Source organism: Sorex fumeus, unplaced genomic scaffold (assembly GCF_029834395.1).
Source record: "Sorex fumeus unplaced genomic scaffold, SorFum_2.1 ptg000233l, whole genome shotgun sequence".
In the NCBI taxonomy this organism is placed as follows: Eukaryota; Metazoa; Chordata; class Mammalia; order Eulipotyphla; family Soricidae; genus Sorex; species Sorex fumeus.
The window spans coordinates 1,354,162-1,377,915 of record NW_026606290.1 but is presented as its reverse complement, the minus strand read 5'-3'; the positions used below and the strand labels follow the sequence as shown (position 1 = coordinate 1,377,915).

The following is a 23,754-nucleotide window of genomic DNA, read 5'->3' as shown; positions in this document are numbered from 1 at the left end:
GGATGCCGAGGATCAAACCCGGTTCGGCCGCCTGCAAGGCAAACGCCCCGAGAGGACTTTCTCGAGAGAGAAGCGATCACAGTGATGGGCAGGAAGCAGGGGTTGGGGCGGGGTCTTCTCTTCTCCCTCTGGACCAGGCCCCTCCCACTACCTCATGCAGGGGTCAGCGAGGTGACTTTCTCAGGGCCGCTGTCCTGACCCCGGGGAGGCCAGGCCACCCCACCCAGCCCTTGCGCTGTTTGGAACAGCGGTGCTGGGGGCCCTCCGGGCATGGGGTAAGCCCCCTGAGGCAGGGGGCCCAGGCACACAGAGATGCTCCAGGGAGACCCGGCCTGGCGCAAACCCAGGGCCACGTGCCCGACTCCTGCCTCCCCTCCTGGTTTGATCACGTTGCGAGGATCGGGATCAGGCAGTTACGAGCTGCTGCAAATATTTGGCCCCAGAAGGGCTCGGTTGTTTGTTCCTGTTTGGGCTGTGTGGCTTGGCTCACGCGGGCGGGCTGAGGCCACGTGACTGGACGCAGCCTCTCAGGGATGCTGTCCACGGCAAAAACGGCCACATTCCACGCTGGGTCCGGCCATTCATTCATTTCACAAGTATGTGCTGGACGCCTGGGCAGCGGCTTGGGGATGGCGGGGACGGAGGGGGGGGGGGGCGGACGATGTGCGGGGCTGAATCGGACACGGCAGCTGCCCACGGAGGGGAGGGGGCGCCGCAAAGGGGTGCACAAGCTACAGAGAGGAGTCCACAAGCTGAGGGGCGTGGGGCAGATAAGGGACAGTCAGGTCCTCCCCTGGGTGGCGGGTTTCCCGGCCAGGAGCTCAGTGGGCAGCAGCCAGGCCGCCCACCTTCGGGAGCCGGGTCCCTTCCCTTCTCCCTCCCCCTGCTGTGTGGGTGCCCCTTCTTCGCTTTGGGAGGACCCCCAAGCCCGGACCCCACTTTTGAGCAGCCCCCCAAGGGGAGTGGGGGAGGCTGACTGGGGGCCCCCCACCCCGCCCTCTTGTCTGCCGACTTCCAGGTTCTCCCAGGCGCCGTCTGCAAGGAATCGCCCGTTTCCCGAGCACCATGCGGCCGCTGGGCGTGACCTGCTGGTGGCTGGGCCTGCTGGCCGCCCTGGCGGCGGCGGCCACCGGCCCCCAGGACGGCGCGCACGAGGGCGCACAGGAGGGCGCGCGGGAGGGCGCGCAGGAGGAGGGCGCGCGGGAGGGCGCGCAGGGCGAGTTCATCTACCTGAACCGGTACAAGCGGGCCGGCGGCGAGTCCCCGGACAAGTGCACCTACACCTTCATCGTGCCCCAGCAGCGGGTGACGGGCGCCATCTGCGTCAACTCCAAGGAGCCCGAGGTGCTGCTGGAGAACCGCGTGCACAAGCAGGAGCTGGAGCTGCTCAACGGCGAGCTGCTCAAGCAGAAGCGGCAGATCGAGACGCTGCAGCAGCTGGTGGAGGTGGACGGCGGCATCGTGAGCGAGGTGAAGCTGCTGCGCAAGGAGAGCCGCAACATGAACTCGCGCGTCACGCAGCTCTACATGCAGCTGCTGCACGAGATCATCCGCAAGCGCGACAACGCGCTCGAGCTCTCGCAGCTGGAGAACCGCATCCTCAACCAGACGGCCGACATGCTGCAGCTGGCCAGCAAGTACCGCGACCTGGAGCACAAGTACCAGCACCTGGCCACGCTGGCCCACAACCAGTCCGAGGTCATCGCGCAGCTGGAGGAGCACTGCCAGCGCGCGCCCGCCGCCCCCGCCCGGCCGCTGCCCCTGCCGCCGCCGCCCCCGCCGGCCCCCGCCGCCCCGCCGCGCGCCTACGCGCCCCCCGCCCCCCTACAACCGCATCACCAACCAGATCTCCACCAACGAGATCCAGAGCGACCAGAACCTGAAGGTGCTGCCGCCCCCGCTGCCCACCATGCCCACCCTCACCAGCCTCCCGTCCTCCACGGACAAGCCCTCGGGTAAGTGGGGTGGGGGGGGAGGGCGGCCGGCCTCGCAGACAGCCCCGGGGGGAAGGGGCACATGCCTTGGAGTGGGGTGGGCTCCAAGGTGGTGCAGGGAAGAATTGGGGAATGCAGGAAGAGAACAGGCTCCGCGTTCCCTGGATTCTTCTAGATGCTCAGAGCTGGCAGGGGTGTGTGGGCCGGCAGGCGGACAGTGCCTGAGCTGACCCCGGGGTGCGTTGGCACCTGGAAAGTGCTTGCCACAGCACCCCTAGGTTGAGATGGAGCGGGGTGGGGGGCCGGCGCTGGCCCCGGTCGGTGGGCTCTACAGAGCGCACACACGGTTTCTGGAATGGGAGGGCCTAGACTTTCTGGTGCAGGGTCTCTAATGGGGGCAAATCCGGCCACTCTCAGGCTCTTGTGAGGAGGCTGCAGGGAGGGTTGGGAGCTGGGCTGTGCCTGTGCTGGGCAACGCTCGGGATGGGGAGACCGACCCTCTCCCTCACTCGCTGTCGGGTGGGCACTGTGAGGCCGGGTGTGAGTTCTGGGCTCCTTTGCACACAGTCTGGGGGGCACTGCAGTCCTCATCCTGCTGGACGCAGCCACCCCCCCCCCTTATACCTCCCCCCACCCCCCACCATCCAGGCCCTCACAGGCGGCCAGGGGAGAGCTAGATTCCTTCTCCCATCTGCTCGGAATCAGGGATCTGGGAAGCACTCTGCAGGATGAGCCGGAAAGTGTTTATACTGAACAGATTCCCCCTGTACGGGTGCTTCGCATGGCTAAAAAAAAAAAAAAAGTAATAATAAGTGCAGGTCCCGGAAGGGCCACTTCTGGCTAACCCCAGAGAGGGGCTGGATAGCCTGTGTGCAGGGCAGCCCGTGGCAAGGACCGGTGGTGGTACCGGACAGACCCCTCTCACTGCACCCCAGGGAAAACATCCCTGGGGTATGTGCCCTGAGAACATGATCTGGGAGCTCTCTGGCCTGCATTCAAATCCTGATTTGTTCTGGGACACGAGGCAAGTCACGGTATCTCTGATTCCGTGGATTAAAATAGCACTGGATGATGAAATAAAACACTGCCAAAATAAACAAAATCCCCCAAACTGGCCTAGGGTTGGGAGCAGGAGGACAGCAGGTTACAGCGCTTGCCTTGCATGACCTGGGCTCAATCCCCGGCATCCCATGGGGTGCCGAGTCCCACCAGAAGTAATTCCTGAATGCAGAGCCAGGAGTGAGCCCTGAGCATCGCCGGGTGTGGCCCCCAAAACAAAACAACCCAACCCGCTCGGCACAGTGCCGGGCGCCCTGTTAAGTTACAATGCCCAGAAATGCAGACACGGCCGTTTCCAGATCAGCCCTTCTCGTGCCAGTCTCCCTGAGCAGAGGGCAGGAGGGTGCTGTGCCCTTGAGTCTGGGCGTCACACCCAGAGGCCCCGGGTGCCCACAGCACAGACCCTTGGCGACTGGGGCGGCCTCTGCGGTGTCCCCTGCAGCCCCTCCCCCCTGAGCCTTTCTAGTGTCACACTCAACCATTTCCGGTCCGGCAGATGCGGGGTGGGAAGACAGACCTCAGGTTCCTGCCTTGGTTCACCATCTGGGCCCACGCCAGAACCTGACGCCTCTCTGCCTCGATCATGACATCCCAGTCCTCGTATCCCACGGGGCCGGGGGGCCCGCCATCCCCTCTTGCTCACGGTGCACACCTGAGCGTCTGGTAGATGGTGGTGCTGGCCCTTAGGACCAGGACAGGGACGGGGAGAGGCAGGAGGCGGCGTGGGCCCTTCTCGGGTCTGTTCCCGGAGCTTGTGGGCAGGTGAGGCTCCTGGGAGACAAAACCTTCCTCTGTGCACTTCTGGCCCGGCGGGCTTTGTTCCTGGGGGACGTCACTCAGCGGGGAGCGCCCTGGCAAGGCATGAGCTCACATTCCACCACCCCCAGCCGTCCTGCCTTCCCTTGATGTTGATGCTCCCCCGGCCCCAGCCCATCTTCCCGGGGGGGGGGGGGGGGTGGCGGGGGGGGAGGGCAGCAGGCACTGGTCCGGGAGGCTGGCCACAGGCCACCGGGGGAGAGGGAGGCCCAGGCAGCCCCCTGCTTCCCGTCTCTGTCTGGGCTTTGTCCTACCACTGGGATCTGGCGGGGCCTCGGGTCTTCTCAGTTCGGATAAAGCCTGTGCCAAGGCCCGGGGGAGGGCTGCTCTGGAAATTCCTTTAAGAACCAGCGGGGACGGGAATCTCTGGGTGTCCTGTCCCCCGGCACGCTGACCGCTGTATGGTGGCCCTCGGCTCAGGAAGAAATGGTGCTGGCGAGGGCCAGCTCCAGCCTCCCCGCGAAGGGCTCGCCGTGCTCTGCAGGGATCTCGGGAACCGAGAGAACAGACTGGGTGACTGGGGTGCGGGGGTGGGGCGGGTGCAGGGTCTTGCAGAGAACCCAGCCCTCCCGGCCTTCCTGAAAAGGCCCGCTGCAGTGTGCTCTCAAATTGGGATGAGTCTCCCTGGTCCCTCCGCAGGTCCCTGGCCCCTCCGCAGCAGCCCTCCGCAGGGACGGGAGGGACGGGGGCAGGGCAGCAGGCCCGTGTGCGCAGGCTCGGGAGCTGGGAGACCAGAGCTGCCGCTGTCCGGCCGTATTCGAGAATGTTATTGTTGAGCAGCACGAGATTCCTGAGGGGCGACGTGATCCGGGGAGATGTCAGAGAGCTCGAAGTCGGCCGCTGCATCTAGCAGGGCGCCAGAGCCCCCCCCCCCCCACACACACACAACGCCCCTCCAACAGCTGCACCCTCCTCTTCCTCCTCCTGCTTCTCCCCTCCTCTTCCTCCTTCTCCTCTTCCTCCTCTTTCTCCTGCCTCTTCTCCTCCTCTTCCTCCTCCTTCTCTTCCTCCTCCTCCTCCTCCCCCTCCTCCCCCCACAGCTGCCTTTTCAGCCTTCCCCGGGAAGACAGGAGACAGGCTCCCAGCTGGTCACTGATAAACGCCCAGACCTGGCATTTGGCGGCCTGCAGTCGGGCAGTTTGGCCCCTGGCAGGCTCAAACGCCAGGGAGCTAAGGCTCCCGATGGCCACCCCTGCCCCTGCCCCCACCCCTCAGCCGTAAGTAACAGGACTGTTGGGGAGCGGGTGCCCACAGGGCAGTGCCACACCTGAGCGCTCCACAGGGGAGAAAGCAACGAAGTGGGCAGAACCAGGTGGGCAGGGGCCAGGGCTGCTCTAAGGGCACGCCCAGCCTCAAGGAAGGATGGAGAGGGCAGTGGCCACCACCACCCAGGGCACCTTGGGGACAGCCCTGCCTTTCCTCTGGGTGCAGGGGAGCAGAACCTGGCCTTGGTCTCACACTGGCCCCAGACTTGGATGGCTTCATGTCCTTCAGGTTTTAACCAATGGGAACTTCTTACTAGAATGTTCCATTGGTTTTTGAGCCACATCCGGCGATGCTCAGGGGTTCCTCCCGGCTCTGTCCTCAGGCATCACTCCTGGCAGTGCTTGGGGGACCACAGGGCATGCTGGGGATGGAACCAGGGTCAAACTTGTGTGCAAAGCAAGTGCCCTAGTTGTTTTGTTATCGATCCAGGCCCCACTAGATTAAAAAAAAAAAATTTTTTTTTTCCTCCCCTGGTGCTCAGGGTTTACTCCTGGCTCTTCAACTCAGGGATGACTCCTGGTGGAGCTTGGGGGGACCTTAGGGGGTGCTGGGAATGGAACCTGGGTTACCCCCTGCAAGGCAAGCCCCCAGCCCGCTGTACTATCGTTCCAGCCCTTGACTTGAGTTTTTAAATAGAGCCTTTGAAGTTTGGACAGAGAGAAACTTTGCTGGGCGGATTTGGGCGAAACATGACCCACTGAACAGCTGCGCCTGAGTCCTCAGGTGGGGGGAGACGAGGGTCCTGGAGTGTGTGCCGGTGTGGGGGGGGGCAGGCAGAGCCTTCCATGGTCGCTCAGCCCCCCCCCCCCCGCCAGGCAGACGCAGGATCACTGGTCCTCAAACTGGGAAGGAGAGGGTGACGGGGGCCAGGGGAGGGGGTGGGTACTGGGAGCAGCCAGGAGCGGGGGCGCAGGGGCCTGGAGACCCTCACACTCGCACCTGCCCCCACCCCTCCCGCTGCAAAGGAGCCCCAGAGTGACAGGGAGATAGGCCCCCCCTCCCCCCCGCCACACACACACCCGTCTGCCTCCCAGTCCACTGTGCAGGGCACCTCACCGAGGTGAAGGCCAGACACAGAGCCTGTATCAGAGCCCGGGGGACGGCCGCCCCCCTCCCCGCGAGGCCCGGGAGGTTGGCACAGGACCCTCACACAGACTCGGGCGAGAAACTAACGTCGGGCACAGATGCTGAGCGTTTTCCGAGCGAGAGAGGGAGGGAGGGAGGGAGAGATGACAAGAATCCTAGAAATGCCACAGCACCTGGCGGCTGGCCACATCCCAGCGAGATCGGAGAGAAGATCCAGGCCGCGGAGGCAGCTTCTAGGAACACGGGCCCAGGCGTGAGCCGGGGCCCTTCCCAGAAAGAGCTGGGGGTCGGTCGGCACGCCAACGGGTGTCCAGGGCGCGGCCTCGGCTGGAGGCCCTGTCCCCGAGCCACGTACAGACCACTGCCCCCACCCCAACAGCGGGCCACCTGCTGGAGCCCCCACTCCCCTCCCAGCAGCCCTGGGCCCCCCAAGGCCCCGCCAGCCTAAGCTCCTTCCTTTCTCAAGCTGCCTCCCGGGCCCCCTTTCTGCTCCGGTCCCAAGAGCCTGGTGGAGAGTGTAGAGAGGACGGGCTGCTCAGACGTCCTGAGGCGACACACGGGGGGGGAGCAGGCCCCCCCCAGCACTCCAATGCTCCACCCACGCCCCCAGATCTCCCAGAGGTGGGGGAGGGGAGCATATCAGAGACCCAGAAACGCGTCCGCCCTGCCCGCCACCGGCACCCAGCACCACCCGAGGCCTGCCAGGGCTTTAATAACTTTGCTTCTGAAATAATCTGGCCAAGAGCAACGCAATTAATTTCGGGTTGGCCCCGAGCTCTCAGCCAACACGAGGGCACGTTCAGGAATTCTTGGGAAGTGAGAAGGAGGGAAAAAAAAAAAAACACCTAGCCCACACATTTCTTTTCAAAAGTAGTAACATTTTTTTATGAAGGCTAAATTTCACAGTTAATGAGCTTGACAAGATGTTCGGCTTAGCAGAAACGCAATTATATACTTATAAATTCCGACTTTATAGTTTGCTTTTCATATTTTAGGGTCCATAAATGTCTTCGGGCCTCCAGCCCTTTCCTGCGCTCCTTGAGAGCTCTGTGCCCGCTGGGGCCTGGGAGGTGTGTGTGTGCAGAGATCAGCCTGATGGGGGGGGGGTCCTGCGCCCCTCCCCCAACCCTGCCCCAGCTGTGCCTGTGTTTTGGGGGCCTCCCACTCTGACTCCCTGAGTGTGGGGACGGACAGAGAACGTGACAGCTCATCACCACCTGCGAATCCGCCGGGCCTCCACGTCCCCGTCTGGGTCCCGTCCCAGCCGGAGCAGCCCTGGGTCCTGGCGCACTTGGGGGGCTGGGGTGGGGTGGGGCTTCCCAGGGAGGGGGCTGGTGCGGGGCAGCAGGAAGGCGCATGACCGGACGTGCTGTCCCCCCCCAGGCCCCTGGCGGGACTGCCTACAGGCGCTGGAGGACGGCCACGACACCAGCTCCATCTACCTGGTGAAGCCCGAGAACACCAACCGCCTGATGCAGGTCTGGTGTGAGCAGCGGCAGGACCCTGGGGGCTGGACGGTCATCCAGCGGCGCCTGGATGGCTCTGTCAACTTCTTCCGGAACTGGGAGACTTACAAGGTGAGCCCGGTCACCCAAGCCCTGCGCCGTCTCGCCTTGGCTCTGGGTCGGCCCTGCTACCCTGCTGGCTCTCGGGTCCCCGGGGACCAGTGTCCAGCCTCGGCTCTGACCGTCATTGGGGCTGCGAAGGGGCGTGGGCGCAGGGGACTGTGTAGCCCGAGACTCGGCCGGGGACCCCCCTCACGGCCACCCTGGATGGAGCAGGAGGGTCCTTCCCCGGCTCTCCTTGCACACGCCCCCTTGGGTCCTGGGGGCGGCACCCACACCCGTTTGGCGGGAAGGCAGGGCAGGGGGCCCATCCCGCCGGCCAGATCTCTGTCCAGGACAGAGCCCCCATGCCTGGGCGTGCCCCGTTTCTCCCCCCCTCCACCCTCATGCAGCAAGGGTTCGGGAACATTGATGGCGAGTACTGGCTGGGCCTGGAGAACATCTACTGGCTGACCAACCAAGGCAACTACAAGCTGCTGGTGACCATGGAGGACTGGTCGGGCCGCAAGGTGTTCGCCGAGTACGCCAGCTTCCGCCTGGAGCCCGAGAGCGACTACTACAAACTGCGGCTGGGCCGTTACCACGGCAACGCCGGCGACTCCTTCACCTGGCACAACGGCAAGCAGTTCACCACGCTGGACAGGGACCATGATGTCTACACAGGTACGGGCGCTGTGGCCCCTGGAGGCCTCCTGGAGCCTCAGTTTCCCCACCCGGCACTAATGCAAGCCCTGCCTGGCGGGGAGTGGGACTGGGGAGGGGGGTCCCAGAGGAGGTGCCCCAGGGCAGAGTCGGGCAAAGGCTCTGTGAAGGGGCGCTCGGCCCAGCCACACCCCTCCCCCGCGGGCTCCTCCCTCCACTCGTGTCCCCGGAAATCTGTGTGGTCAAAAGCGGACGGTGATTACTGGGCGCTGCATCCTCGGCCGCTGACCTGCAGCCCAGTTGTGGGACCCTGGGGTCCCCTTGGCCTCTAAGCCACATAGCAAAACCCCGGAAGAAAGTGTGTGCAGGGACTGGTCACAGATGGGTCTGGGAGATGAGGTGGGAAGACAAGAGGCGGTGAGAGAGGCACCTGGACAGTCCCGCCCAAGTTCATGCAGCCCCCCACATTTCTTTGTCTTTTGGGTCACACCCAGCGATGCTCAGGGGTCACTCCTGGCTCTGCACTCAGGATCCACTCCTGGCGGTGCTCGGGGGACCATATGGGATGCCGGGGATCGAATCCGGGTCGGCTGCGTGCAAGGCAAACGCCCTCCCCACTGTGCTATCGCTCCGGCCCCAGCCCCCCACACTGACGCCTGACAAGGCCAGGGTCCCCTTCTGCCTGTGCTCGGGGCACTGTCCCAGAGCAGGGATCCCCAGTCTGCCCCGCGCCCCCCCCCCCCTTGCAAGAAGGCAGCGGGGTCCCGGCTGAGCCTCCCTCTGTCTCCCCTGCAGGAAACTGCGCCCACTACCAGAAAGGAGGCTGGTGGTACAACGCCTGCGCCCACTCCAACCTCAACGGCGTCTGGTACCGAGGCGGCCACTACCGGAGCCGCTACCAGGACGGCGTCTACTGGGCCGAGTTCCGGGGCGGCTCCTACTCGCTCAAGAAGGTGGTGATGATGATCCGGCCCAACCCCAACACCTTCCACTGAGCCCCGCTTCCCCCCTCCCCGCCCCGGACCACGCCGGCCCCCCCCAGCACGCCCAGGGACCGACTGCAGCAGGGGCGGGGCTGGCTGCCGGGCCCCGCCGCCCACGACAGTGGCATGTCCACCGTGATCTCCGTCCCCGTCGCGTCCACAGACTAGGCGGGGCTGGCCGGCGGGTTCAGCGAGGTGACGCTCGGCCTGGGCACGAGCCCTGAGCCTGGCCCACCCCTCCCGGAGGGTGGGATGTGATGCAGACACACGCCCGGTGACCACCTGGTCAGTGCGGGTCTCCGTGGGCACCCAGGAGCGCACGAACTTGGGGGTCCAGACGTGGAGTCGGGCCCCGCTTTGCCCCTGTGGAGGAGTCTTCCTCCTCACCGCCACACGTGTGGCCCACACGTGTGGCTCCCATGTCGAGCCCGACCCTCGGTGTCCCTGTGTCCGTCCAGGCCGTCAGGGCCAGCGGCCGCCACACTCAGCCCTCACACGGTGGCTCTCTGGCACAGGAGTCCCCTCTGGCGCCTCGTCAAATCTCCAGACCCCCCTCCCTGTCCGTTTCTCTCCGTCCTCCCCGTTCTCAGGACTCAGCTGCCACCCTGGGCTCACCCTGGCCCCGCCGTGCGGCCTTCCGAGCGCCAGTCCCTACGGAGCCCAGCTCCCAGGTCGGTGGCCACCCTCCGTGCTGCCCACTGCTCCGCCCCGCCTCACTGTTGCACGGGCCCGCCTGCAGAGGGGCGGACAGTCGTTTTGTTACTCTGCCTTCACGTTAGCCTGCCTGCGAGTTTAGCCTTCACAGAAATAATAGCCGACACTTTGCCAGATGTTTGACTCCAGTCACCCGGGGGAGGGGGGGCAGCGGAAGGCCCCACGTCTCAGGCCAACTGGGGCCTCGGCGCTCCCGGCCCCCCCACCCCCATGCCCTGCAGAACTGGCCATCCCTTGTGGGGCCACGGGCATCCCTCAGGCCACCAGGAGGCCCCGGGCCTGGGGAGACCTCTCCTGGGTGCACGGGGCGGGGAGCGTGTGTGCCTGTTACCTCAGCACCCCTCAGCGTCCTGGGGGGCGAGTCCCATGTACCTAACAGGGAGGGGCCGTTGTTTTTTTTATTCGAACATATTCCCAGATCGCCTTGTAATGGCACAAACCTGCAATAAAGGCCGCCAAGGCTCCGCGCTGTCCCTGCCGTGTCTCTGCCCTCTGTTCGGGCCGGTGGGTGCTCTAGCCGGCCTCAGTGGCCTGACCGCTCGGGAAAGCCCCCAGGGAGCGCCCGCCCACCCACACAGCCAGCCGGAATGGGTGAAACCCTGAGGGGGCTGGCCCTTCGCCACAGTCTCTGGGTTTGGGTTCACCCCTGTGTCACAAGTGGCCAGCTCTCTGTGGGGCCGAACACGGGAGCTCCACCAAGGGGCGCGGCACGGGGCCGGCCCCCCAAATCTGGACAAGCCGAAAGGTGGGAAGAGAAACTTTCAAATTCCTCAAACCTGGGGCTGGAGCAATAGCATGGCGGGTAGGGTGTTTGCCTTGCACGCAGTCGACCCGGGTTCGATTCCCAGCATCCCATAGGGTCCCCCGAGCACCGCCAGGAGTGATTCCTGAATGCAGAGCCAGGAGTAACCCATGAGCATCGCTGGGTGTGACCCAAAAAGCAAAAAAAAAAAAAAAAAAAACAACTCCTCAAACCCACACTGACAGGGGTTGGGGGTGTGGTAACATGGTGCCCCCAACCACACACCTGCCCCCACACTGCCAGCAGGGAGGCCTGACCTCCCAAGGCCATCTCCCGTTTCATGATCTTGGCAAGATCCTCCCCCCATTGCCTCCCCTCCCCCATCCCACCCCTGCCTTGAGCAGATGAAGGAAAACACCAGACCCAGGACTGAGCAAGACAGGGACCAGACAGGGTACCCTGGACACAGCCCAGAGCCCGGCCGGGTACTCCTGCATGTCCCTCAGCTGAGGGTCCTGATACAGAGCTGGGTGCCCGCCAGGGCGGGGCTGCACCCCCACAGCTCACTGCCCAGACCTGTCCTGACTAAGAACCGTAGGAAACAGCATGGACGAGGGGGCAGGGAAATGGGTGACATGCTGGTGGCCGATCCCACCTCACCCCAGAAGACGCGAGAGGTCAGGGGTCATGGAGGGGGTACAGAGCTGTGTGCCAAGGATCAGGGGCAGGGGTCCGGGTCAGGATGGGACCCTCGAAAGTGACCCGGGCAGTCACCCACTGGGGAGCGAGTCAGAGACACCCCTCCCTGTCCCGAAGGAAAACTGAAGCAGCTGCAGCTCAGGGCGAGGACAGGGACCCTGGGTGGCCCTGGGGTATGACCCACCCAGACTGGGAGAGGGGAGGCCCCTTGCTGTCACATGACACTCTCTTCCCACATGGCAGGGGTGAAGGGGGAGGGGGCGAGGGGGGCGGGGGGCTGCCTGGCTGCGGGCCTGGTGCAGGGCTGGGGCCGGGAGTCACAGCTGCCCCCCTGCACCTGTGGGGCCCCGCACCCCGTGAGCGGTTACGTAAGGACACGCGGTGTCTCTGCGGGCCGCAGCTGGGGCCCGGCAGCGCCAGGACGAGCGAGGCCTGGACGGCGTCCCGGACGGAGGCCGCTGGCGGCTCCTGGCTGCTGGCCCGGCCCTGGCACCAGCCATGATTCCCGCTTAGCTGCTTCTGCAATGCTCCGTCTAGAGTCCTGAGCTTGTGGCCACGGCACCAGCCCCGACGGTTCCACTGCAGACCCCAACACAGGCGGGGCATTGGGTGGACGGATGGGGAGGTCCTGCACATCTGCGCCAGCCAGGACACCACCCGTGACCCCAGACACCGAGGGGCCTCCTAGGTGGGTGGCCACAGCGGGCCACATGGTCACCCCAGCCCGGCCCGGGCCAGCCTGGGGTTGGTGTGTGTGTGGGGGGCCACATGCAGCTGAGGGTACCTCTGGGGATTGGGGAGCCCCGAGGGAGGGGGATGGCCTGCAGGAGATGGGTCAGAACTCCGTCTGGACTGGGGTGAGGACAGTGTCCCCCGCCCCCGCAGCAAGGGACGGAGATGGGAACAATCAGCCAAAGCGAGAAGCTGCCCCCAGAGCCCGGAACTCGGGCCGAGGCCAGGCCAGCGCTCTGGGGGTGGGGGTGGTCTGTGGCCCGGCTGACCCCACGGCCCCCCACGGCCGCTGTTTCTCCTGCGGTCAAGGGCCCTGCTGGGGATGGGGACACGGAAGTGGAGAGGTGGACAGAGACCCGGCCTGCCCACTCCTGCAGCACGCGGACACTGAGTGGGGCCCCCGGGTGGGAACTCTGGTGGGCACACCCCCAGGGCACATCTGGAAACACTTGGGGGTAGGGGTGGCAGACATCCCGGGAAAGGGTCCCACATGCGCCCCCACTCCAGGGAGGGCAGCACAGCGGGCACTGGTGGGGGGTTCTCCCTCTGTGCTCCCATACCAGGGGTGACTCCCACGGGGGGGCGTCTGTCTGGGCAGAGAGCATGGGGGCTGCAGGACATGGCTGGTGCGTCTGGAGAGACGGACACGATGGAACAGTGGCCACCTGTGGGGACAGGGAGGGAGGCAGGCTCTGTCATGGCGTCTGTCACCTGCTTCCTAATGAGTGCGAGGACTGAGGCCTCACCGTGTGGCCCCTGGCCGGCGATGGGCCCTGCTTGCTCCACAAGAGGTTCTGTGGACCCAACTGGGTCTGTCCCTTCCCCTGAACCACATGCTACAGCCCAACGTTTGCTCCACGCAGACCATCCTGAGGCTACCCAAACCCTTGGAGGCCCTTCTAGGCTCTTCTGGGCCCTTCTAGGTCCTTCTGGGCCCCTCGAGTTCCACAATGAAATTGATCACATCATGTTCAATCAAAGAAGGCCTTTGATTCTGTTGCCTGATTCTTTGCCTGACCAATGTCGCTGTTGTCCCAAAATTCCAAACGGGATCTGACCACCGTCTCCTTTGTGCAAAATTCTACTTCACAGAGCGGGGAGAAAGGACTGCAAAGTTTAAGAAGAGAACTCCCAGAATGACCACCAACTGGGAGCTCTTTGGCACTATTGCGGCAACATGGGAAGATGACGTTATTGACAACATCGACGAGGAATACATTCAACTGGTTCAGCACCTCCATGATTGTGCAAGGAATGCCGAGAGAGAGAGAGAAAGCCACAAAAAGACACCTGTCTTTGGAAACTCTCAAGCTCATTCACCTACGTGGTACGGCACAAGCCACAGGCAATCACAAGCCAGTGTCCAAGCCCACAAAGCTGTGCAGAGAAGCGATAAAGGAAGACCTCAAAGAGAGAAGAGCTGCAGTGTTGGCTGATGCGGCAGAAGCCAGGAAAAGTATTCACAACGCCAGCTACAAGACCAAGATGACTGCCCTCCGACATCCTTACATCATTCTCAATCACATCTTCCAGAAGGGCAACAGAGAAGATTATCCACGACTTCTACTCAGATCTCTTTGATAGCCACGTCCACCTGCCCACATGCCAAATTCTGCAGGATGGATACGTCATTCCCAATGTTCTCCCTTCTGAAATCCAACACGCCATTTCATCGGTAAAGAAGCATACAGCACCCAGTCCAGACAAGGTCAGACCCGAACACCTGAAGAATCTGCCACCAGTACTCATCAATACACTGGCTCAGCTCTTCACATGCTACCTGTCTGAATGCAGGGTTCTGTCCCAAATGAAAACCAGCAGGACTGTTCTGTTGTACAAGAAGGGAAACATCCACAACATCGGCAACTATTGCCCGATCTGCCTGTTGTCTGTTGTCTAAAAGTTTTTCACTCAAGTCATCCTGAATAGAACAGGCAGAACACTAGACATCATGCAAGCAAGCCGGGTTCCAAAAAGGATTCAGCACGATCAACCATATCCACAAGGTGACCAAGCTCATTGAGGTTTCGCAAGAGTTCAAGATGCGGCTCTGTCTGACGTTCATTGATTTAAAGAAGGCCTTTGATTCTGTTGAGACTGTAGCGGTCATCGAAGCCCTAGCCAAACAGGGCGTTCAAACTCAGTACATCAGGATCCTTATTAAGCTGTCTTATGTATTCACCATCAGGATCCCACCAATCTACAAGGAAGTGATCATCAACGTAAAGAGAGGGGTTCAGCAGGGTGATACCATTTCACTGAAATTCTTCAGTGCCACCCTCGAGAACGTCATGCGACAACTGGAATGGGAAGAAATGGGAGTGAAGATAGACAGTCGGCAACTACACCACCTCTGCTTTGCTGATGACATCATTCTAGTAACACCAAACATTAGCCAAGCAGCACAAATGCTGGCCGACTTCGACTGTGAGTGTGGAAAGGTCGGACTGCAGCTGAATCTCACCAAGACAATGTTCATGAAAAACGAACTAGTCCCTGGCGTTCCATTTGCTCTCAATGGAATGAACATCTCGCAATGCAGCAGTTCTCTGGGTCGAGAATGCAACATGAGGAACGACTTGGCGCCAGAACTGCACGGGAGGAAGAGAGGGGTGTAGAACGCCTTCAAGAGCATCGAAGAAGTTGTTAAGAGGACAAAGAACCTCTGGCTTCGGGCACATCTTTTCAACTCCACCATTCTTCCTGCACTAACATATGCTTCAGAGACCTGGGCCCTACGAAAACAGGACAAGAACGCTATTCGGATCACCCAAAGAGAAATCGAAAGAGCTATGCTTGGAGTATCACGCTTCACTCAAGTGAGAGAAGGAATCCGGAGTTCCGACCTCCGTCAACGATCAAGAATCAGGACCGCTGTGTCATTTGCCAAGGCATCAAAAATCAGATGGGCCGGGCATGTAATACGATTTAGAGACGACCGCTGGACTAGAGCTATTACCAACTGGATTCCATGGGACATCAAAAGGACGTGTGGTCGCCCACCTATGAGATGGTCAGACTTCTTCGTCAAAACCCTGAACAAATGGTTTGAGACTCTTCGTGGTCCTAGAGTGAGCAGATGCCACTGGGCTACACTCGCACGCGACAGGGATGGACGAAGACGTTACTGGCGCCCACTTGAGCAGATCAATAATCAATGCGATGACAAGTGACACAAGTGATTTTTCATTTTGGGGACACACCCAGCAATGCTCAGGGATGACTTCTGACTCGGCTCAGGAATTACCCCAGCAGAGTTTGGGGGGGCCACATGGGATGTGAAGGATCCAACCTCGGTCAGTGCGTGCAAGGCAAGGGCCCTATTCCTTGTACTTGCAGTCTAGCCCCCTTTTACCATTTTTAAATGGAAAGTTTGCCTCGTGGAGGTTCTAGAAACTTCCTTCCCAGGGCAGTCCAGGCCAACTTACCAAGTCTTCTCTGAGCTAGCACTCTCTTCCGAAACGAGAGATGTGGGTGACGGCCACCTTCAGAATGATCTCAAACCCATCTAGAACCCTGCCCCAACACAGAGCTACACAGCAGTCTCCCAGGGGGATTCCCAGCAGGGAGAGCCGGGGTTCCCTCGGCCATGGGTGCCCTTCCTCGGCCCTCACCAACTCTGCCTGTCACCAACTGGACATTTCTGCGAGCTGCTATCACCTCGTGAAGCTGCGAGGAATTGACCCATTTCCCACGTTATTAGAGTGATGCTTTTAAGTGGCCGAGAAGAAACTTTTTGACACAAAAGTGGATCTTATTTTTAACATGTAGTCATTTTTTCCCTCAGTGTTTTTTTTTTAAATTATTAAAAAAAGGTTTCTAGAAACTTGGTGCCCCAAGCAGCAGCCAACTGGCGAGAAAATGTGCTGTGGAAACTGGAAGCTGGATCCCACCCCGCTCGGCCCCAGTGAGGATGCCTTGATGCCAGGGGATGGACGGACGGATGCGCGTGGGACTCCCCAGAGCCAGCCTGGACCGAACCAAGCTCCCAGCAAGGTTTCAAAGCGTCGCTGACAAAATCCAAGCCGTTATTAGTTCTGCAAGGCGATTTCCGGCCGAGGTCACAGCCCACGGCTTCCAAAAACCAGGGTCGGACCTGGAGCACCTCCTCCCCCGCAGGGAAAGGCCCGTGGGAGGACTTGGCCTGGGGAAAACACGTGATTTCAAATATATTTTTTTCCCCCCTGTATCGGCTAGGCAGGAATTATGTAACAGTCCTCCACGGGAAGGAATCCAGGTCTGAAACTCACAGATGCGGAAAGGCCTGCCCAGGGCCTGTGGGCTTGTGGGCAGGGGCCCGGCTGACCCCTGGCCCCGCCGCCAGGTCCCAGTCAAGCACCGGTCACCTGAGAAATGCCCTAGGTTGCTGAGGACAGTAAGGTGGGTCGGAGTTGCCCCGTCAAGGTGCCACTTGGATGCAGCAGGAGAAACACCCTCTGGTGCAGGGGCCAGGCACACACCTGGGCACACTGACGGCCGCTGCTCCGAGGTACCCTCCTGGGAAGATGCTGCTGAGATGAGGGCCCAGGAAAGGCAGGCTGCATCCATGCAGAGGCCCAGGGGTGCTGGCCGTGTGTCTGCTGCCCCATGGAGCTCCATCTGGGCCCCAAGGACAGGCAGCATGGCAGCCACCACCCACCGAGGCCCCACGAAGGGACGGGTCAGGAGGGGGATTGGTTCATTGGTCCAGCTGGCACTAGACTCAGACCCTTTGGTTAGAGAAAGCCTGGACGGCACTGCTGGCTCTGGGCCATGGTGTCACAAGAAAGGACTGAGAAAACTTGACGTGCATCCCAAATGCCTCCCAGGGGGTGATCCCTGAGTCACAAGGCCAGGGGGCTTCCGGGCTGCAGCCGAGGGAAGGAGTGGGGTGCTCCTGCACCTCCCCAGGACAGTGGATCACCCTCCCCAGCTGAGGCACTGCTGAGATTCCCACACATGAATGCCTCTGCCCAAGACCTCGCCAAGGAGGAGCCATGGGCATGGCACATGAGGCAAGGGGGCTGCCCAGTCCCCTGCAGGGTGCGGCCAGCAGCAAGAGGAGAGAGTGGAAGAGCGAGGTAGGAAACGCACAGGAAGATCTCCACGTCAGCAGCATGGCGGTGCTGGTGCAGTGGCTTGGCCGGTCCCCAAGGGTCACACCTCAGACAGAGCAGCAGCTAAAGCAGCAGGAAAACACAGGGCCAAGGACCCAGGGGATGCAAGTAAACACATCTCACGGGATTAGCATCACGGAAGTAAAAGCCACCACAGGCTCTCACACAGCTGCACCTGGGGGCAGGGCTGGGGGCGGGGGGCTTCACAGTGGGCCTCCAACTATTCCAAAGTTCTGAGGCCTAAATAACATACGGTAGGAATTCGGGGGCGTCTAACATATGTTTCTGTCCTTGGTAGACCAAGTTGCCCGGGGAAAAAAAATCGTCTGAATTCTGTAACATGATGAATCCTTATGGGAAACTCCACCTTTCTTTCTATCACCCTGGAGACATTTACAAAGACTGACAAAGTGCGAATGTTTTCCGGAACCCAGCAATGAATATCACCTATTCTAAACCAAAGTAAACATCCGAGAGATTGTGGTTTTAAAAGCCCATGTGAAAATTGGAAATAACGGTGGTGGAGAGGTGTAATGGTGGCGGGATTGCTGTTGGAATAAGGGTGTAATAAATCTCTGTGAACAACTTTATAAAAATAAAATAAAATTTCAAAAAAGTCCAGGTTATTCATAGTAGTCCTCCTTATATTATCTGAGAAGTAGAAAAAAACCCAAGTATCTATTAAATGATGAACTAATCCATTCATACAATGAACTAATCACTTCCATGCAACAGAGAATTAAGTGAGCAATCAAAGGGAATGATCACTCTCCCCCACGCACCGGGGAAGCTCGTTCCACTAAGTAAAGAAGTCAGTGATAAAAGACCACTCACTGCATGGCTCCATTTACAGAAAGCATCCAGAAAGGGCAAATCTATAGAGAAAGTCCACTCATGGGTACCTCAGCTTGAGAGTGAGAGGTCGGAGACGAGAAAGAGAAGGGAGCGACTCCTGGGGGTGGGTGGCTGTGGTTTCTCCTGGAATGATAAACATGGGCTTAAATTGATCATGGTGGTGAATGCATAACTGCAAATGGACTGCAAGTGGACACCCGACTGTGTGAATGGCATCTCAATAAAGGTGTTTGGGGGAAAAGGCAAGCCCATGAGAAACCACTGCTCTCAATAATAACTGGACAAAACACCGGAACAATACTACAAAAAAACTACAAAGGGGTGCAATGCCACCAATTGGCCAACCTGTACCTGCGAGGCGAGTGCATCAGCAGCTTGATGGTGCCTTCAGGCTTTTTGATACCCCAAAATTGCCGCTGTGCCTCTGATCGGGCCCCAACAACCTGGGGCCAAGTTTCCCGAGAAATTAAATGGCTAAAAATTAGGTATGTGCGAGCCACACTCACAAACCACCTCCTGTTTAGCCAAACAAGCTCATTTATCGGTTCTGCTTTAGAGATCTATAAATAAAGGGATCAAAAGCTGCAGTTAATCTTGAACCTGTGCAGGGCTAAACAGATCAGGATAAATTGGGGCGGGGGTCAGCCTTGTGCCCACCCAAGTAGAGGCCCCGGCAGCCACTTGCTCCCACAATCCAAAATCACTGCCATATCCCAGGCTGGACTCCACCATCTGGGAAAGGACCCCACCAAGATATCAACCTGTTTAAAATTCAGGTATGTGGGTTTTGTGACTGAAATCTCCAGGATTTCTAGGAGTTGGGGTAGGCTACCTCTCCCCACTTCCCAATACACATGGAGCACTGGCAGTCACCCCCCCACGAACCAACTCCAGCACCACCCTGTAAGCTCTACTACCTGTTGTGTTTCAGAGACCCATAAACAAATCTTGAAAGAGATCAAAAGCCACAGTTAAGCTTGGACCCAAGTGTGGCTGAACAGACTGGGGTAAATCAGAGTGGGGGGGGGGACGGGTCAGCCTGGAGCCTGACCAAAGAGAGCCCCCAGCAGCTACCTGCTTCTACAACCCAAAATCGCTGCCATGCTCCAGCCTGACTCCACCATCTTGGGACGGACCTCACCAAGAAATATTCTGCTGAAAATTCAGATATGCAGGTTTTGTGACTGAAATCTCCAGGCATTCCCAGGGTCGGGATGGGCTACCTCCTCCCTCACCTCCCTGTACCTCCGGAAGCCTCAGCAGTCAGGTCCACACTCCAAAGCTGCCACCCGGTTAAAAAAGCTCTTCCAGCCTTACCTTCCTAATAAAAAGACGGAATGCCCTGAAGAAACACAATGATGTCTTAGTACCTGTATTGCAAACCATAATGCACAAAAGGAGAGGAAGAGAGAGGGAGAGAGAGGGAGAGAGGGAGAGAGGGAGAGAGAAGGGGTGCTTCCCATAGAGGGAGGCTGGGGAGGGTGTTGGGCGACAGTGGGAAGGAGACAGGGGTGGGGACACTGGTGGTGAGAGGTGTGCACCGGTGGAGGGATGAGTATTGGAGCACTGCGCGACTGAAACTCAATCGTGAACAGGTTTGTAATGGTCTGTCTCATGAATATTCAATAAAAGTTTAAGAAAACAAAAAAGAAAAAAGAATGAAAGATTAAAAAAAAATAATAACTACGAAACACTGCAGTGTTACTGTGAACACCAGACAACAAGGTTGGATATGAAGGACACAGCTAAAGCAGAACCCAAGGGAAATGAGGTGGTGTTTGTTCTTCATACCGAAGTGGAACAATATTTATTTGCATACACACATACATAAATGAACTAATAACTAAAATAGGTGATAGAAATAAAAAAAAAAGGAAACAGACAAAACAAAAGACGAGCAGGTGAAATCAGATTCCTGATTTCACCCAGTGAGGAGGGCACCCATTGTACAGCACTGCCCTTCGTTCTGTTTGTTTTGGGGCCACACCCAGCAAAGCTCAGGGGTTACTCCTGGCTCTGCATTCAGGGATCACTCCTGAAGGGGCTTGGGGGACCGTATGTAGTGCCGGGAATTGAACCCGGGTCGGTCACATACAAGGCAAGAGCCCTTCCTGCTGTACTATGGCTCTAGCTTGACACTGCGTTATTCTACACAGGACTAAGAAAACGCGTCTCAGTGGGTTGTCACCTGGGAAGACACACCCTATTCTCAGAGAACAGCACCTGGGAAGCACAGTGAAGCGAGCAGAAGGCAGGCCTGTAACGCAAACCACATCTCATAGGCTGGGAAGACCAATACACAGGCCTCCTGGCAAAAGGTGGCTCATGGGGGCTGGAGCAATAGCACAGCGGGTAGGGTGTTTGCCTTGCACACAGCCGACCCGGGTTCAATTCCCAGGTCCCATATGGTCCCCTGAGCACCACCAGGGGTAGTTCCTGAGTGCAAAGCCAGGAGTGACCCCTGTGCATTACCGGGTGTGACCCAAGAAGCCAAAAAAAAAGTGACTCATGCAAGTTCGATTCCTCCACCCCTCTTGGAGAGCCCAGCAAGCTACCAAGAGTATCTCGCCCGCATGGCAGAGCCTGGCAAGCTCCCCGTGACGTATTCAATATGCCAAACACAGTAACAACAAAGTCTCCAATGGAGACGTTACTGGGCCCGCTCAAGCAAATCGATGAACAACGGAAGACAGTGACAGTGACATGCTAAGAGGAGAACGCCAGAGATGCCAACTTTGAAGACTATGGAGCAAACAGGACTGTGTCCCTGCACCACCAACAGGTGAAGGTCACCATCAACAGGAAACTGCTACGTAGAATTTCATCAGAAAAACAGGAAGCGAGGAAAAGGCCCAGAGCTAACAACTTCAAAAACGCAGACTGAATGGACAGTTTACCACTAAAAGTAAACTTGTCACAACGGTTTTAAAAGAATTAAAAAATCCAAATAAACAATACTGGGGGTGGGGGGGGAGAGGAATTAAAAAGTTTATCCTAAAGTTCTCTTAAAAAATCGCACTTTGAGGGGCTGGGATGATAGCATAGCGGGTAGGGCGTTTGCCTTGCATGCAGCCTGACCGGGGTTCAAGTCCCAGCATCCTATATGGTCCTCTGAGCACCACCAGGAGTAATTCCTGAGTGCATGAACCAGGAGTAACCCCTGTGCATCGCTGGGTGTGACCCAAAAAGCAAAAAAAAAAAAATAGCACTAGATCCCTGAAAATATTAGGGGTCACATCTATGAACTCTTGCTTCCTCTTGTTATTAAAATTATTTTAGATCATAGAAAGACATATTTTTTCCATAAGACAAATATAACCCTCAAACTCAAAGTGTAAGAAGACTTTTGACTATCAAATTGGCCAAGATTGACAAGAAGAAAGAAAAGGAAAGGAAAAAAATCCTTAAAAACACGCAGTATTTATATGTGGAGGGAAAACGAAATGCCGTACCCTGTTCATGAAAATACCAACTGATACAACCTTTATGGAAAGCAGCTGAAAGTATACGTGAAAAGGCTTATCACTTGGAATAAGCTTTGGCCCAATAACCACAGGGCAAGAATTTCTTGGGAGCTAAGAATGATGCGTCAGAAGTTTTTGCAGAGGGACTGAAGTTCATTGCAGAGCTAATAGCAAAAATGGAGGGACACTTCTATGTCAGTGTCAGGTTTGAGGGACGCGTTCAACGGCATGGAGTCACAGCGTGGCAGGTGACCACGTGAAGCGCTCGCGATAAACACGCATGTTTTACGTGCACCCGAACCGAGGGGAGGCCAGCTCTCGGTGGGGTGACGAGTGCCTCTCCTCCAACTCCAAGTATCCACCACATGTCTCTTCTCTAACCAGAAAATAAAACCACTAATCATTTCTGAGAACGTTGCTGGCTCGAGTCTGACAAAATGCACTCATTCCCCAACATCGAGAACAGAGGGCTGAGAGCAGGCATGAACCCCCTGCGAGAAAGGGCCCCGAGAGAGAGAGAGAGAGAGAGAGAGAGAGAGAGAGAGAGCGCGAGCAGGGGGCTTGGTCCTGTCAGTCACGTGACCCTCCAGGGCCACAGACCCGTGAAGCCCAGACGCAGACCTTCCCCGGTTGGAAAGGCGTCGCCGAGGTCCCTGTCCCTGGGAAGGAACCAGCAGTCAGGTTCAATCCCAGGACGGAATAAGCCCCGACCGCTCCCTGGGCCATCCTACTGCCTGGGGATTTCTTCCCTGGACACGCTAAAAGCTTGTACGGCACTGAGCAGGTCCAGAGAGCAAGAACGAACAGGTGGAGGGCAGTGAGCTGCGGCCTCGGGAGTCGCCTACCGAGATAGGGGATGCTGGGGACCATCTTCAGGCTGCGGATGTACTCCCGCGTCCGCTTGTAGTTGTCTTCCTTGGACATCAGGTAGTCCAGCTTCTCGAAGGTCGTCTTGTCCTTCCGGTTCAAAAGCTGTAGCAAGAGAAGAGCAGAGGGTCTGGGAGGACGAAAGGAGCAGAGGAGACGGAGGGAGGGGTCAGGGACGAGGACACAGAGGACGCCGGCGGGGCTCGTCCGTGGTCGCGCCAGCTCCTGCCAGGCCTCCAGAGGGGGCCTAGCCCCGAGGCTGTCATTTCCCAGAGCATCTGATGCTTAGAAAATAATGGGGAGACGCGTGAGCACCTCCCTGGGGTGGGGCATGGGCCAGCACCAAGCAGGAGAGGACAAATCAATGCGGTCACCCAGAGTGAATGAGCTGTGTCGCCCCCATGTCACCGGGGGCCCCAGCCCTGAGGCCCAGCTGCCAACTCCCACGCCTGCTGCCCCCAGGGCGGGGGCCTCCCTCCAACTGGGGCTGCACCCCTGACCTCTGTGTGGCCACAACCTGCCCTGGCACTGCCCCAACAAGGGGGAGAGCGGCTGGTCACCTGCAGAGCACTGCAGTCAGCCCAGGTGGGAGGAACAGGGAGCTGCTGGGGGCTGGGACCAGAGCTCAGGGCAGCAAGCCCCTCCCGACCGTCATCTCAGGCGAAGCCTGCTCTGTGGGTAAAGACGGCCCACGTGTCCCGGGGCCCCTGAGATGGAGAGAGCAGAGTCGTGGGCCAGGTTCCGGGACTGAAGCGAAGGGAACAGCTTGAGGGTTTCTCCTGCGTGTTCCCGGGCTGGCCCCAGAACCAGGCCCTGACCGGGAACTGCACAGCACGCAGCCTCGGGGAAGAGGCGTGTGGACCAGCCAGGCTGGAAAGGGGCGTCAGGATACAGCTGGGCCTGGCCAGTGTCGGGGCTGGTTAGCGGAGCCCTGTGCCTCCGGGAGATGAACATCAGGAGCATCGAGGGAGAGGGAAGGGACGCGAGGTCCCGGCGAGGACCGGACAATGGGCCAGCTCACAGCAGCGTCGCGAGTGGCAGCGTCCAGGCCCAGGCTGGCCGGCCCTGTGCACCCAAGTCCCCCTGGCCCCTGGGCAGTGTGTGAGACCAGGCACTTCCCAGGACCCGGGGTTGCAGACCCCAGCCCCACGCAGTGTCTGTTGCATCAGGAAGCCGAGTGGACCGCTGGGGGCAGAAGCTGGACTGTCAGAAGCCAACTCTCCGCCATGCGAAG

General features: G+C 59.2%; 2 protein-coding genes across 10 annotated transcripts in view; one reads left to right on the top strand and one right to left on the bottom strand.

Annotated features, from left to right (window-relative positions):
* The window catches only part of RALGPS1 (Ral GEF with PH domain and SH3 binding motif 1), a 191,865-nt gene that overhangs the window by 76,319 nt on the left and 91,792 nt on the right, over positions 1–23,754 (bottom strand). For all 9 annotated transcript variants that reach the window (XM_056108875.1, XM_056108877.1, XM_056108881.1 and 6 more), the window contains exon 8: positions 22,499–22,625. In XM_056108875.1, coding sequence (XP_055964850.1) covers positions 22,499–22,625 — 127 coding nt within the window. The remainder of the gene's footprint in view (positions 1–22,498; positions 22,626–23,754) is intronic.
* On the top strand, positions 1,066–10,487 carry ANGPTL2 (angiopoietin like 2). The gene is given in 5 exon segments (XM_056108889.1): positions 1,066–1,824; positions 1,826–1,955; positions 7,545–7,738; positions 8,119–8,389; positions 9,164–10,487. Coding segments are annotated over 5 exon segments (1,554 nt in total). The 3' UTR covers positions 9,364–10,487.